This window comes from Anomaloglossus baeobatrachus, chromosome 6 (assembly GCF_048569485.1).
Source record: "Anomaloglossus baeobatrachus isolate aAnoBae1 chromosome 6, aAnoBae1.hap1, whole genome shotgun sequence".
Taxonomy (NCBI): Eukaryota; Metazoa; Chordata; class Amphibia; order Anura; family Aromobatidae; genus Anomaloglossus; species Anomaloglossus baeobatrachus.
In genome coordinates, this window is record NC_134358.1 from 9,317,729 (window position 1) to 9,332,925 (window position 15,197).

At 48.7% G+C, this 15,197-nt stretch overlaps 1 protein-coding gene across 1 annotated transcript in view; it reads right to left on the minus strand.

Moving 5' to 3' along the window:
* Positions 1-15,197, minus strand: part of LOC142316931 (cytochrome P450 2C3-like) — a 135,856-nt gene that overhangs the window by 20,288 nt on the left and 100,371 nt on the right. Inside the window, exons 6-7 of the mRNA XM_075352705.1 lie at positions 13,649-13,822; positions 11,777-11,918 (exon numbers count right to left, since the gene is read on the minus strand). Of these exons, the coding sequence (XP_075208820.1) occupies positions 11,777-11,918; positions 13,649-13,822 (316 nt within the window). The remainder of the gene's footprint in view (positions 1-11,776; positions 11,919-13,648; positions 13,823-15,197) is intronic.

The window sequence follows — 15,197 nt, forward strand, 5'->3', positions numbered from 1 at the left end:
TCCAGCGGGGGAAGATCCTTGGTGAGTGCCCTCTGCTCCTTTTATTGACATGGACTTGGATCTCTGCTGTTCTGAGTGAGCACCGCCATTCAGCAACGTGAAGGCTACCATCTACCACATACCGCCGGGTAAGGCAAATACACCAGCATTTGTGTTTTCCCTTTTCTCCTGGTGATACTATGGGGAGAATTCACACTTATAAGCAGTGCCCAGTTTTTCTTTTCTCTCTTCCTGAAGATTTTTCTGGTGTTTGCCAAGGTTGTCCCTTGAGCCCACTGCTGTACATATTTGCGATTGACCTTTTCCTTAGAAGGGTGGAGAGTGGACAATTGGGATGGACCAGATGGCGCCAGAAGCCACACTAAAGGTGGTGGCGTATGCTGATGACATCACATTTTTGTTTCCTAGCATGGGGAGGCAGAGTGGCTAATATCAGAGGTAGATCGCTACTCGGAGGCATCCGGGTTCAAGATCAACTGGGATAAGTGTGAGAGTCTCTGACTCGGAGAAGAAGATTCTGGTTTTGATCTCCCGGACACTCTTCCAGGACCCAAAGACTCTGCAAAAGTTCTTGCTTGAACCACTGGGGTAAAATATAGAGGTAGTTAATCTCCTAGAATCACCACTTAAAGACTACTCTCATAAAAATATTATTTTATTTAAATATCATAGATTTTTAAAACAGAACACTTAAATTGTTCTTCTCATTTAAGATCACATATATAGACAGACATATAAAGTGCAGGTGTCGGTCACAAGGTACCCTCACCTGAGGACAGCCCCAGATAATGGTTCTTTGAGGAAGACAGAGTATAGATGTTAGTTGGTCACTGTCGGGGTGATGCTAATATATATAGATATTGTATCCACCCTCCTTACTCGTGGATGGGCCTCCTCAACAAAAAATGGGACCCTCTTCTATTTGATGTATAAGTCTCCCTCACCGTCCTTACTGACCTCTAGCGGGGGTAACCACCACCAGACCAAAAAGTGATTAAGAGTGTTGTACATAAACACAGACCCATAGACAAAGACAATTATGCGTTAGATGTCCAGGGTTCTTCTATTAGGTGTATTTTTCCCTATTAGAGAATTACTGGATATGTTAGTGTGACGCCCTGGGCAAGCCAGGGGTCACAGGTCATAACACCACCACACCCTACACCCCGGATAGGTACACCAAAGCTACACAAAAATCCTTGTTGCCTTCCTCCAGGGGCTGATGTCCACACCAGGGGGCGGGCCAGGCGGTTGGCTCCGCCCACCGAGGAGTTCACAGCCCTGGAGGCGGGAAAACCGGGCAGTAGTTGAGCTAGGGAAGTGAGGGAGTGAGGAGAACAGTTAGTGAAGTTGAAGTGAAGTGGTAGAGGAGCAAGAGAGAGGAGTAAAAGTGGAAGAGAAAGTGACAGTCGAGAAAGCCTGAAGTTGGTCCGGGTGTGTGCCCCGGACTGAGAACAGCAAGGTTAGCAGACGGCGGTGACTGTCTGCAGGAGAGGCTGCTTGGAGGTTGCCGAAAGGACCGTGGACGGGTGGTGACCCAGCGGTAGCGGAGCGGTATACGAAGAGAAGCCAGCACCATTGGCAGGGGCCTTTCGGATCCCGGCAAGGCTAGGAGTCGCCGTGAATTTGCCAAATCAGTCAGTGAAGGGGACCTCTGGGTCTCCCAACAACCAAGTCCCGATTGAAGGCAACAGTCCAACCGTTAGAGAGAGACACCGCCACCGCCAAGGCACCAGTTTCTCAGGGCCAGCGCCTGCGGGCAAAGAGGGGCTCCTCCGGCCCATATCCAAGCCGGGGAGTGGGTTACCGGTGGGAACCCATTGTTACCAACATTTCATTAGGTGCAGGGACAGTGACCGTCACCGTCAACTACCGGGGAAAAGCAACAGCAGCCGTCCGTGGGAACCGTCTTTCCAGCCGTGTGTTTTACCGAGAACTGTGTCACCGTCTCAGGCTGAGTGAGTACCACAGTGCCGTGAGGCACAGCGCTGCCCCCGCGTCCCTGCACCCCACCAAGCCCTGCACCGGCCCTGCCATCCAGCATCCCCCACCTCACCACTGGGCCCCGGGACAACCACCCCCTACCCACGGAGGGGAGAACTAACAACTTTGCTGCTCCCTGTCACCGCTCCCGGGATCCCCATACAGAGCAGCGGTGGTGTCCATACAATCACCACAACCGTGGGTGGCATCACGGACAATAAACTATCCCAAAAACCAAACCCCTTTCACTCACGGGCGAGGAGCGCCGCTCGAGTCCCCGGGATCCGGCCCATCGCTCGAGCCACCGAGCAGCAGCAGGCCGCAGCAGCAGCGGCAGCCGGACCCGAGCAGTTGGAGAGCTCAGCGTCCCCTCCTCCGCCCGCAACATTAGGTAAGAGTTTGGAGCTCCACTTAGCTTGTGTACCCCCCAGCTCTCCCGACGCGTTTCACCCCTCCTAACGCAGTACAGGGTATCATCAGGGGATATGATTGGAATCACTCCTTAGTAGGAAAGACACAAGGGGGTTGATCCCTGAGGTTAGGACTATTCCCTTGTTGATAGCTAGTATATTTGGCGGACTTTCTCAGGTCCAGGTAGTTGTTGGAGTTTTCAATACTTAATTCCTGGATTAGGTGTAGCTGTAAATTCACAAATTTGTGAACAGATCTGAGCAGACAAAATTTTTGTGTGTCCACCCTGATTTCCAAGGCGTGCTCAGGCTATGTGCTTGTCTAGAGCAAATTGTATCCAAGTTGTATCAGTCAACTGACCGCTAGTTTCTCCTGTAACGAAAAACGTAGTAGCATGCAAAAGCAGAGAAGCTCTCTGACAGTGGGGTATGATGCATTGATAGCTCCAGGTATATATAAGTTTCCTGTAGGGGAAGGCATACAATGAAGGCCTATCACAAGGATGTAGGGGTGAACTTCTCCAGGTATCTAATAATCCTGTAAGGAAATAAGGAGTGGTGCATAGAGAATGAGATTCCCAAAAGTCAGGGCTCCAGACAGGGGGTTTTGCCTCGTGGTAAGCTCTACCAGTAAGGACTGTAAGTCCCGAGTGACAACCACTCAATAACCTTGGGAGCTCACGATTGGGGGGGGGCCTCGTTACCTCCTGTTTTTAGTTGCCATGCGGTCTGAAAAAGTTCTTGCTATGGAATTTGGCCAAGGGGATTACCCCAAACAAAATTGAGACAGCAGGCTTGAGATTGCTGCTCAGAAGGTCAACCAATGGAAAGGGTTGGTCTTTGACCCCAAGGGAAAAGGTAAACCTGATCCAAACTTACCTGCTGCCTTTACTCATCTATCTGGGCAGCGTGTGCATCTTGCCGGAGCCTCTCTGGACTCGGGTCTACAGTTTGTTCTTCCAGATGTTATGGGGGAATAGACTGAACCTGGTCAAGAGGGAGGTTTCTTACCTTACGAGGAGACTAGGAGGGTTGTGTGGCGCCCTGGACTAGCCAGGTCGTCACAGGTACTGCAACACACACATCCCCACCCCGAGACAGGCACATCAGCCAGACACAAAATCCTTGTTGCCTCCCTCCAGGGGCTGATGTCCACACCAGGTGGGGTGGAGCCCGGCAGTTGGCTCCACCCACTGAGGAGTTCACAGTCCTGGAGGCGGGAAAAGGAAGTCAGAGCAGATCGGTTAGGGAAGTGCAAGAGTGAGGAGTGAAGTGGAGTAGTGGAGGAGGAAACTGACGGTGTCCGGGTGTGTGGTTCGGGCACTAAGAGCAAGGTTGGCAGACGGTGGTGGCCGTCTGCAGGAGAGGCGAATCAACGCGGAACCGTAGGACCGGGATCGGGCGGTGGCCCGCCGGTACCGAACCGGGGAGCGAAGTGAAGCCAGCACACACAGGCAGGGCCTGCGGACCCCGACCAGGCTTGGAGTCGCCGTTAAAGGTCAAATCCGTCAGTGACCGGAACCCCAGGGGTTTCCTAGCAGCCAAGTCCCGATAGAAGGCAACCGTCCGACCAGCAGAAGGAAATACAGCTACCGCCACAGCTAGAGTTCCAAGGGCCAGAGCCTGCGGGCAAAAGGGCTCCTCCGGCACATATATACGCTGGGAAGCGGGTTACCGGTGGGAAGCCATCAGGTGCAGGGAAAGGCAGCTGACTCGCCCACCCCAGGGCTATGGGACGTGACCTGCATCAGAAGTGAAACTAACAAAAAGGCTCAGCTCCAGCTGAGCCAGGAGTCAATCATGACACTAGACAGGTGGAATATATCCCAAATTGGGGTGCATAGCAAGGTGGGGGTCAGCCACCGACCAATTCAATGAAGAAAAAACAAAAAAGCTAGCACTAAATGTGCTAAATGCAGCATTTGCTTGGACCTGTCCCGCCCACAGCCATGATTAAGTCATGGGTACGGGACTGAAATAGACCAGGTGAGTGCTGCTGGGAGCAGTTCTACTATTCATATGTGAGGCCGTTTGGCACATTTTATAAAAATATTTTAGTGTTAGGACTTCCCCAAATGAGATTTGCCGTGGAGTGGCGGGGTGGCTCAAGAAATTGCAATTTTTTGCCAAAAATCTCAAATTTATAATAAGTACAGTTGGAATTTTTAGTGCTGTAGTGCACATTTAGTGCTAGCTTTTTTGTTTTTTCTTCATTGTACCTTTGTAGCTCCCCTGAGGCTTTGGTTGCCATAGGGTACTGCAGCTTATTTAAAGCGCAGTATCCATCCCAGGTATGAGGAGGTTAATGTGTGGTATGTCTCATTTACACCACACAGTTAGAGAATGAGTCAGCAGTTTCCTTGCATAACACAGACAGGAGGTGCTCTCCACTAATTGGGCTGAAGGTGAGTACCATAACAACGGGACCTCCCCAGCTTGGGGATTCATCCAGAGGAAGGAGGGATCACTGGTTAAATACCGGAGCAGGAAGAGAATTACCTCAGAATGTCTGTGACACGGAAGAACACGGTCACCCGGAGGGCGTGCTTCAGAGCTCCTCCAGGTAGAATCGGCCAGACCGGGGGCAGGCTGGAGATCTCAGGAGGAAAGGAGCCTGGTACCGGTAGATCTCGTGGGGCATAGGAGTTTACATGGTCGCTGGGGAGAAGCAGGCAGCTGCTTCCACAGGACCGGCGCTACTACAGGGTGCAGAGCCCTAGGGCTAGCTATGCTTCATGTTGGCAACCAAATCTGCAGGACGGGGGAGGATTCCATGTCTTCCTGACTAGGGATGGGCGAACCCGAACGGTAATGTTTGGGGTCCGTACCGAACACATGGTGTTCGTGCACACGACCCCAAACACAAGCTTTCTGAGACGTTTGTGTTACAGTTCGTGTTACAGTTTGGGTCCAGGGGATGTTAAAAAGAAAAGCACATTATTAAAAAAACATTATGATCATACTTACAGGTCCCGCGATGTCCTGCAGACTCTGCCTCCCAGCGCTTCTGCTTCCGCGTCCGTCCGATCATTATTGTTCCCCCCGGTAAGCACCTCTGGCTAAAAGGACCTGCCGTGAACGTGACTTCATATCCATGTGACCAGTCATGTGTGAATGTTGTATTACCTCATTGGCTACAGACTGGTCACATGAGTATGATGTCATCAAAGGTCCTGGTGCGCCGTGATGCGGGTGTCATCATATCAATCAATGATCAGCGAACAATCTCCCGATGGCAGCGGGTGAGCTGCGTTTATTTCCATACAGCTGAGGCGCTCATGTTGGAGTGGGGTGATGCAATGCGAGACGCAAGTGCAATCGTCCCCTCACTGTCAGCCTCTGCTTCATCGCTCTGTCCAGAGTGATGTAGCAGACCCGACATTGCTCTCTGTGCTTCTCACTATGTATAGACACTGTCTGTGCACAGTGAGGAAGCAGAGTTGACATTGCACTTTGCTTCTCACTGTGTATAGACTGTGTCCGTGCACAGTGATGAAGCAGAGTTGACATTGCTGTCCCTGTGGATTATATCAGACTAAGGATTTTTTATAATAAAGATGCAGTTTCCAAATGTTTTTTTTTGTTTTATTTCTAATAAAAAAATGTTCTCTGTGTTGTGTTTTTTTTTCACTGTTTCCTAGAAATTCATGGTGGCCATGTCTAATTTGGCGTGACACCATGAATTTTGGGCTTAGTACCATCTGAGAGTACAAAGCTGGTATTAACCCCTTTATTACCCAGCAACCCACCGCCATCAGGGCCGCTGGACGAGCCGGGTAAAGCACCTGGAAATGGCGCTAAGAAACTGCGGGCTGCCAAGAATCCGAGCCCCCAGGTGCCTGGTTTTACCTGGCTGGAGATCTGGGAGACATTTTTTTTTTCAATTTTTTTTTAAAATAAAAATTAATAGGCTTCCCTGTATTTTGATTGCCAGCCAAGGTAAATTAGGCAGACGGGGGTGACAGCCCCTAGCCGTCTGCTTTATCTGCGCTGAGAATTTAAAATACCGCGGAGCGCTACATCATTTTTTTACTGATTTATTTATTTTTACAGTACTGTGATGTCAGGCAATCAAAATACAGGAAAGCCAATTTTTTTTTTGTTAGTTATTTAAATAAATAATTAAAAAAATTATGCGTGGGCTCCCGCTGCATTTTCTATTGCTAGCTAAGGTTAATCCAAGCAGATACTGGCTGCTAACCCCAACTGCTTGGTGTTACCTTCACTGGCAATGGAAAATCCAGGGAAGTCTTTTTTTTTAAGTTTTTTGCCAAAAAACTAGAAAAAAAATGACATTTTTGTATGCTAGCCAGGTACAGCAGGCAGGTACGGGCTGCCCCCAACCCCCAGCTGCCTATTTGTATCTGGCTGGGAACCAAAAAATAGGGAAGCCCTTTTTTTAAATTATTTCATGAATTTCAAGAAATAATTTAAAAAAAAACCCGACATGGGCTTCTCCCCATTTTTGTGTCCAGCCAGGTACAACTAGGCAGCTGGGGATTGAAATCCATAGCGCAGGTTGGCCCAAGCTTTATGGGCCCCCCGCTGCGAATTGCAGTCCACAGCCGCCCCAGAAAGTGGCGCATTCATAGAAACACCAACTTCTGGAGCTGTATTCAACTCTTCCAGTGTGGCATGCTGGGTAATAAGGGATTAATACCAGTTTTGTTTTACCAGCTAGTATTAAGCCAAAGATTCTTAATGTCAGGCAAGTTTGACCCGGCCATTAAGAATCTCCAATAAAGGGTAAAAAAAAAAAAAAAAAGACACCACACAGAGAAAAAATACTTTATTAGAAATAAATACACAGACACTTTGTCATAAATAAATACACAGACACACTTAGAGACTCCATGTTTATTACTCCCTCTCACCCCTCCACGATCCTGGTCTTCTGTCTTCTTTCTTCTTCAACCCATGCACCTCTGTTATATCAGACAGCACAGGGGAGGAAGAACACTTCTGCTCCCCTGTGCTGTGTAATCACTCAATGAGTGAGCAGAAGCTGCAGGTTGGTAAGTGGTGACGTCACCGCTGCCACCGTTGCCATAGTAACCTGACGGGTGGATTACTATAGCAACAGTGATCTCCAATCACCTGATTCCTGGCCGCGATTCACCGGCTGTGGCAGCCAATCCCTGAATATGGCTGACTCTGTAAAGAGCTCCAACATGCAGGGACGGGGAGCCGAGTATACCGAGTACTGAGATGCTTGTCGAGCACCGCGTCCCAGCGAGATGCACTGACAGGACCTAGCATGATGTCATAGCCATGTGACCAGTTTGTAGCCAATGAGATAATACAAAATTCACAAGTGACTGGTCACATGCTATGACGTCACGGAAGGTCCTTTGGTTACCGGGTGGCACAGGAAGGAGAAGAGGCGGGAGACAGAGTCTGCAGGACGCTTCGTGGAACCTGTAAGTATAATGACAATGTTTATTATTCACTATATTCTTTATTTTACAGCCCCCCGCCCCATCCCATAACTGTAAAGTCCAAGTTCGGGGTTCAGATGCAAGTTCACGTTATATCAGAAACCGAATGCGAACTTTATAAAATGTTCGGGCGAGTCTCCCAAACATCGGGGGGTTCGCCCATTTCTATTCCCCACCACTACCCACATAGCTCAAGGCACAGTGATACATAGAGTCCGGGGGTCTAAATTCAGTCAGACTCCACAGTGAGGATCCGCTTCACCTGCGACAGAGCTGGGACACTTAAACAACCAAGGGTTCCCCAGGGTGCTTCATGCCACGGGGACCGACACAGCGCACATGAAGAAAGGGACCCCAGACTGCCATACTGGACATACCTTTCACCTGCCCGGGATCGACCAGAGCCCATCACGGCAAAGACCAGTACCTGGGGTGCGGCGTTGAACCAGTAAGTTAAGACCTGGAACCTGCATCTATTGACTCTGATTGCCGTCGCCCTGCGCTCCGTTGGCCTGGTTCCGTTGCCCCGAGGCATACAGGAAGGAGGATTGTAGGGTGATAGGGAGGAAGGAGGTAGTAGTCAGGGGTTTAGGAAAGTCTATTAGGATCGTGACGCCACCTGTAGTACGCGGCCAGGGATGGGGGCCGCCGCTGCAGGGTCTCTCACCGGGGCAGATGTCAGGTGCAGTTGGGATGGTGTCGCTCCCCACAGGTGGAGCGGGATTACCCTGGGAGGATGACGGGGGTAGTGGTAGTCCCCGTTGGTGCCGCAACATTGAGCGACGGCGACGGTTAAAAGAGAGGCAGAGACAGGGGCTGCGGTTCCAGGTGTTTTTACTCACAAATCTTTCAGGCGCTGCCTGAAGTACCAATCTCTGCCACAATGGGCTCCAGCCGATCCCGGATCCATGAAAGGTCAAGTCCAGTGTGTGTCAGCCTGGGAGCTCTCTCCTCCTTTTGTGTGCCAAGTATTGGACCCCTGTGGCGTGAAGCACTTAGGGGTCCCGGTGTCAGTGTGTCCCGTTCTGTATGCGATAGTGCGATTCAGTTTTGGGGACGGTCCTCAACCCCGGATCCTATGTGCTATTTGCTGCAGGCTCATGGGACGGGTCTGGTGACTTTTTGTAGCCGTTCCCCGCGACCCTTGGAGAGCTGGTAGACATCGTGAAGTATGCCTGCCCTAGGAATCTGTATCCCGACAGCACCAGTCCTGTGGAAGCAGCTGCCTGCTTCTCCCCAGCGACTGAGTTGTGAACGCCTTGTCCACAGAGCTGCGCACGGCACATCCGATCTGCTGTGTGTCTGAAGCTGAACTTCTTGTAGTTGTGGTGTTGTGTGTTCTGAACTGTTGCCCCCAGCCGCTGCCACCGACTGGTTCACTACTCTAACCAGGTCAACCTGCTCTTCCCACTGTGCTCCTTACTCCCCCTGGTGGTTGCTTCTCCCTGACCCTAAGTCCCCAGTCCAGTGGATCTGGGGAGCCCCTGGTGCGGTGGCATCCTGTAAACCCACCGCTGTAGTGACCCCTACTGTGATCCGACCCTGACCCCATCGGGGAGGGCAACCCTTTGACTGTATGTTTGTGTAGGTGTAAACCGGCCTCGACCTTCCTTGGACCTAGGATGAGTACTACACCCTAATGGGGGTGCAGTACTCTGTGGTGCCTGAAGCTGCAGGGGCGCCACATACTTGTTTCCTTTCCTGGTGGTGGGCTGCTGCTGACACCCTAGATTTTTGTTTTGATCTGTATACAGTGATGTAGGGCTACAGGCACCGAACTTTGGCTTTGTTGGTTATGGTTATGTTGTTTATTGCTGTTTTGTTGATTTGTTGGTTTTGCATATATTGTGCATAGATATGGGTGTAGGTGTTAGGTTGGGTGGTGGGAGAAGGGGGGAGGTGGGTTCATCTTCCAGGACTTTGGGACATTGGGGTTTGGGTTACACACTGGTGCTGCCTGATCTAGTTCACGGACGCAGGGGTGGGAATGGTGGTCTGGAGTGTGTGTTGTGGGGGATACTTTATAGCTTAGTGAAATATATAGTTAATATTTATTTTATTTCTATTAAAAAAAAAAAAAAAGCTTTGACGGATAGGCTATTGTTTATTCTATTTATTGTTTTGGTTGTTATTTTCTTTTGCAACTGGACCAGAAGTCGGTTATGTAATTAGTTATTATTAGTTTAGATTGTATATATATATATTTCTGTTGAAGGTTGTATTTAATAATGTGTGTGAGGAGAGCGCGAGCGGAGGAGAGAGAACGAGCGGCGAAAAGAGAGCGGAGGAGAGAGAGAGAGCGGAGGAGAGAGAGAGAGAGAGAGTGGAGGAGAGAGAGAATGGAGGAGAGAGAGTGGAGGAGAGAGAACGGAGGAGAGAGAGCGGAGAAGAAAGCGAGAGGAGGAGAGAGAGCGGAGGAGAGAGAGCAGAGGATAGAAAGCAGAGGAGAAAGAGACAGAGCAGAGGAGAGAGAGAGCGGAGGAGAGAAAGCGGAGGAGAGAGAGCGAGCAGAGGAGAGAGAGAATAGAGGAGAGAGAGCGAAGAAGAGAGCGAGCGGAGGAGAGAGAGCGGGGGAGAGAGAGAGCGGAGGAGAGACAGCAGATAAGAGAGAGAGAGCGGAGGAGAGAGAGAGCGGAGGAGAGAGAGCGAGCAGTGGAGAGAGCGCGAGCAGTGGAGAGAGAGCGAGCGGAGGACAGAGCGGGCAGTGGAGAGATTGAGCAGCTGAACCAGAGCTGTTATGATTCAGTGACCGAGGAGAATCAAAAATAGGCAAAAAACTAGGAAATCCAGAGAATCACCAGAGTGGTTGGAAACTCAGCTGACTGTAGACCTCACACTGACAACACAGCTAGAAGTAGCCGTGGGACGAGCTTACGATGACCTAGTCACCTCGACACAGCTGGAGAACTAATTCTTCCTAAAGGGAGAAAAACACAAACACGAAAACCTAATCTGCCTCGGAGCAGTTCCCCAAAGATATAAGTAGCCCCCAAACATATAAAACCGGGGAGACAAGATGAAACACAGTACACAGGTAGAAAACAGATTCAGCAAAGATGAGGCCCAAACTATCTATTTATGGAAAGGACAGAAAAGAGCACTGTCTGCAGCTGCGCAATACCCTAAAATAAAACCAACACACCTGATAGGAAAAAAAGTGAGACCACATGGCCTCTCCCACACTATATCAGTATTCTAGTGTTACTGGGATCCAAGCAAAACACTAATATAGAGGAAGGACTAAAATTAATACCAAGCATGACAAAACACAAATACATTGCAGAATATGGAGCAAGGTACACAGACATTCCCAGCAGGGAATGATCCAACTCCACCCAGAACTCCACAAGCAAAATCAGGGAACAAGCCTTGGTACCTCCAAATTAAACAACAGAAAAATTGAAACAAAACCAGCAGAGGTACAAGACCAAACTTATCTGTTAGGAGTTTAGGTAGAAACAGAAGATAGGGCAGGCTTCAGAATATCCACAGCACCACAGGAAGCAACATTGATCCGCGGCCCAGACCAAGAGAAAACTACTCAGTTATATAGGCCCAGTCTGAATAACCTGATTTCCAATCATCATCAGCTGTCTGGCTTCTGTTAAGCAGACCAACTCAACTACCAGCACTGGCCACAAGAGGGAGTCCCAAACCAGAACCCAGTCCAAATGTGTTCACAACACAGAGCTCATTATATGGATTATTTTCTGATTGCTATTTTGTTTCTTTAATTATTATATTTTTTACTTTTATAATAAAAGTTCTACAGGAAGTAACTAAGGGTCAGTAATGTATGTACACAGTGACTGCACCAGCAGAATAGTGAGTGCAGCTCTGGAGTATAATACAGGAGGTAACTCAGGATCAGTAATGTAATGTGTATACACAGTTACTTCACCAGCAGAATAGTGAGTGCGGCTCCGGAGTATAACAGATTCATACCTTGGACATCTGGATAGTGGGCCATTAGCACCAGGATGTACTTCAGTGTGGACGCTGTGGTTTCAGTTCCTGCTGCTAAAATTCCTACAACCATCAAGAGGAGACTGGTGTCACAGATATCTGGATCCATCTCATGTTCCACCTGCGTGTGAGCAGAACGTCCCATCAGATGTGATTATTCTTCAGGACTTGTCTATATTTTGCTGTTAGTAGAGTATTTGCTGCCCCAGGTCACCAGGGCCGTTATGTGTAAGATCTAACCACGATCTGGAGAAACAAGCTGATCTGCAGGTACTGGGGTGAGCGGCGGGGGACATCTGTACACACGCCTGCTGACAGCCAGCAGAATAGTGAGTGCAGCTCCGGAATATTATACAAGCTGTAAAGTTGATTGTACAGAGTCTGGTGTAAAGATGACTCTTCCCAGAATGAAAATCATTACAGAAAGATCAACCAGAGACTGACAAGACAGAGGAGAAAAATGTAAACTATGAATCCTGGACAATTGTGAATACAGCTCTGAAGTACACTGAGTGACCACAGACGTGCGATCAGACTGAACTTGGCTGTGACGTGACGTTCATTCTGAGTGATGTACGTACAGAATGAACTCGGCTGAACCCCTGACATCACAGCTGCGAGCCCCACAGAACGGAGTGTGAAGTGGCAGTGACGTCACGAGTTCACCTGCATTCATTCTGAGGGAGGCGCAATCAGAATGAACTCGGCTGAACCCCTGATGTCACAACTGCGAGCCCCACAGTATGGCATGTGTAGCGACAGTGACGTGACGGGTTCACCCACATTCATTTTGAGTGACGCGTGATCAGAATAAACTCAGCTGAACCCCTGACGTCACAGCTGCAGGCCCTCCAGGATGGCATGTGTCATGGTAGCAATGTCATGGGTTCACCTGCATTCCTTCTGAGTCACGCACGATTAGAATAAACTCAGCTGAACCGTTGACGTCACAGATGCGAGCCCCACAGGATGGCATGTGTCACTGTAGTGACGTCACGGGTTCTCCCACGTTCATTCTGAGTGATGTGCGATCAGAATGACCTTGGCTGAACCCCTGACGTCAAAGCTGCGGGCCCCGCAGGACGGTGTCTGTCGTGGCAGTGACGTCATGGGTTCACCGGCGTTCATTCTGAGTGACATGCCCACAGATTGCGCAGCTCACTTCAGTTGTGGCCTGAACCTCACAGTGGGCAGTCTTCTCCTGTGGTGCTTGTTGTGAGCATCAGATGTAGCAGTGCTGGATGCATCATGGGACCTCATGTGGATTACGACGGACCTGGAGGGGTGTTTGGGGGGGTTAATAAAGTGGTGAAAGAGGGTGCTTTTTGTCTTTTATTTAAAATAAAGAATGTTTGGGGTGTTTGTGTTTATTTAGTTTCACTTACAGATTAGTGATGGGAGTTCTCATAGACGCCTGCCACGACTAATCTAGGACTTAGTGGCAGCTATGAGCTGCTATTAACTCGGTGAGTATGAAGCTCTTGGAGAGAGAGAGACAGAGAGAGAGAATAAATTTATCCTGGAACAATGTGGGTGACCCTATGATACTGCGCAGCCAGCCAATCACAGTAATGCCACAACCAAGATGGCTGTGGCATTACTGTGATTGGTTAAGAAGCCCAGCATGTTTACTGGCTGCAAACAGGTGCCAAACCTACTGGGCGGGACATACGAATATCGCGAGTAGAGTGCACAAAAACTTGCAATATAACAAGTAACCCGAATACTGTGGTACCGTGCGAGTAGCGAATAGTAACGATTACACTCACTCATCACTACTTGTAATGCTCGGTCACTTAACACCGATAATATTATAAAGGCTTCTTATCCACCTCGTATGACTCCCGTTACCTCCTTTATCTTCAGCAGGAAATGGTCTATGAAGTCCCGCGGTGACTCCGGATTCAGAGTCTTTTTGTGATTTTCAATATATTTTGTCACAAACTTTTGGAGAAATTCGCTTTCCCTAAAGACTCTTTGCTTGATGATCGGAAACTTCAGAAGAATCGGGAAAATATTGCAGAGCTGTAGAGGACAAAACAGAAGAATGAGAGGTCCAAACAGAAGGAACGAAGACATATTAGGAGATTTGTTCCCTCTAAACCTTAATGAATGAGAAGTCCCGACACCATTCTGACTAATCTGAGCAATCTGTAAGGATGGCTGCATAGTAAAGCCAGCACCACACATTATATTAGATCACTCGGCTGGGGGGCATAATGGGCTCAATTGCCCTGCAAATAAATGTGGATAGGTAATAAACAAAACATAAGTGACATGGGCTTCTGTCTATTTTTTGATAACCAGCGCGGGTAAAGCAGACAACCATGGGATGCAACTATCAGCTGTCAGCTTTACCTTGGCTGGTTATCAAAAATAAAGAGGATCACAGCCGTTATTCTCTGGCTGGGAAGGTCCATGGTTGTTTGGCTTTTCCCAGCCTAAAAATATCAACCCACAGCCACCCAGAATTAGCTCATTCATTAGATACCACCAATTTTGGTGCATTGCCTGTCTCTTCCCAATTGCAGAGGCAATTGGGGTAATGGTTATGTTAGCTTCAATTGATAAATGGCATCAAGCCCAGGGGTTAGTAATGGAGAGACGTCTCAGAACAAGGCTCCATAGGTCACTGCCAGTCTGTGGCAGACCCAGAATTTCACCGCTTATGAGAAATTCCGAGCTGCCACTGAGCTGCGGTAACCTACAGTCCCTAACAGAAGTTCTGTCGCTTATCCATGTTATGTAAATAAAAGCTTATAACCTGACTTTAAATTCATCCATTGGTTTTATAAATTACTCTTTTGAAAGCTGAAACCCTCCCAAATTTGGTTTAGGTCATGAAAATAAAGTTGCTGCAAAGCTGAAATATTGATCATCTAATGAACACAGGAAGGTCAGATTTTGGCAAGACAAAAGTTTTGTCGCCTTGTCATATACATGCACCCAATCCTAGTTTACATCCTCACCTGTGTACACTAAATGATCAGTTAATTAGTGGGTGTGTTTTTAAAAATAAACCCAGCACCCTAGACCTTCTCTCGAACTGCAACTTGAACTCTGAGAACATGCCAAAAATCCATTCTGCGACAAAAGCCTGGATTATCAAGAGGCTGAAGACCAGATCCACTGCAAAGATGGATGGCACCTTTAATGTGTCTCAGCGTTAAGTACAGAGAATTAAAAAAAAAAGATTTGAAGAGACTGGAGATGTTGTTGACAAGCCCAGGTCCGACAGACCCCGCAAGACAACTGCTCAGGAGGAACGTTTGTTGGTTAGGAAATCCAAAGCCAGAACCTCTTCCACTGCAGCAGAGCTCCAAAAGGCCTGGTCACCTCAAGTCCCTGTGTCAACTAGAACAGTTTGTAGGATTCTGTGTCAAAATGGCCTCGATGGTTG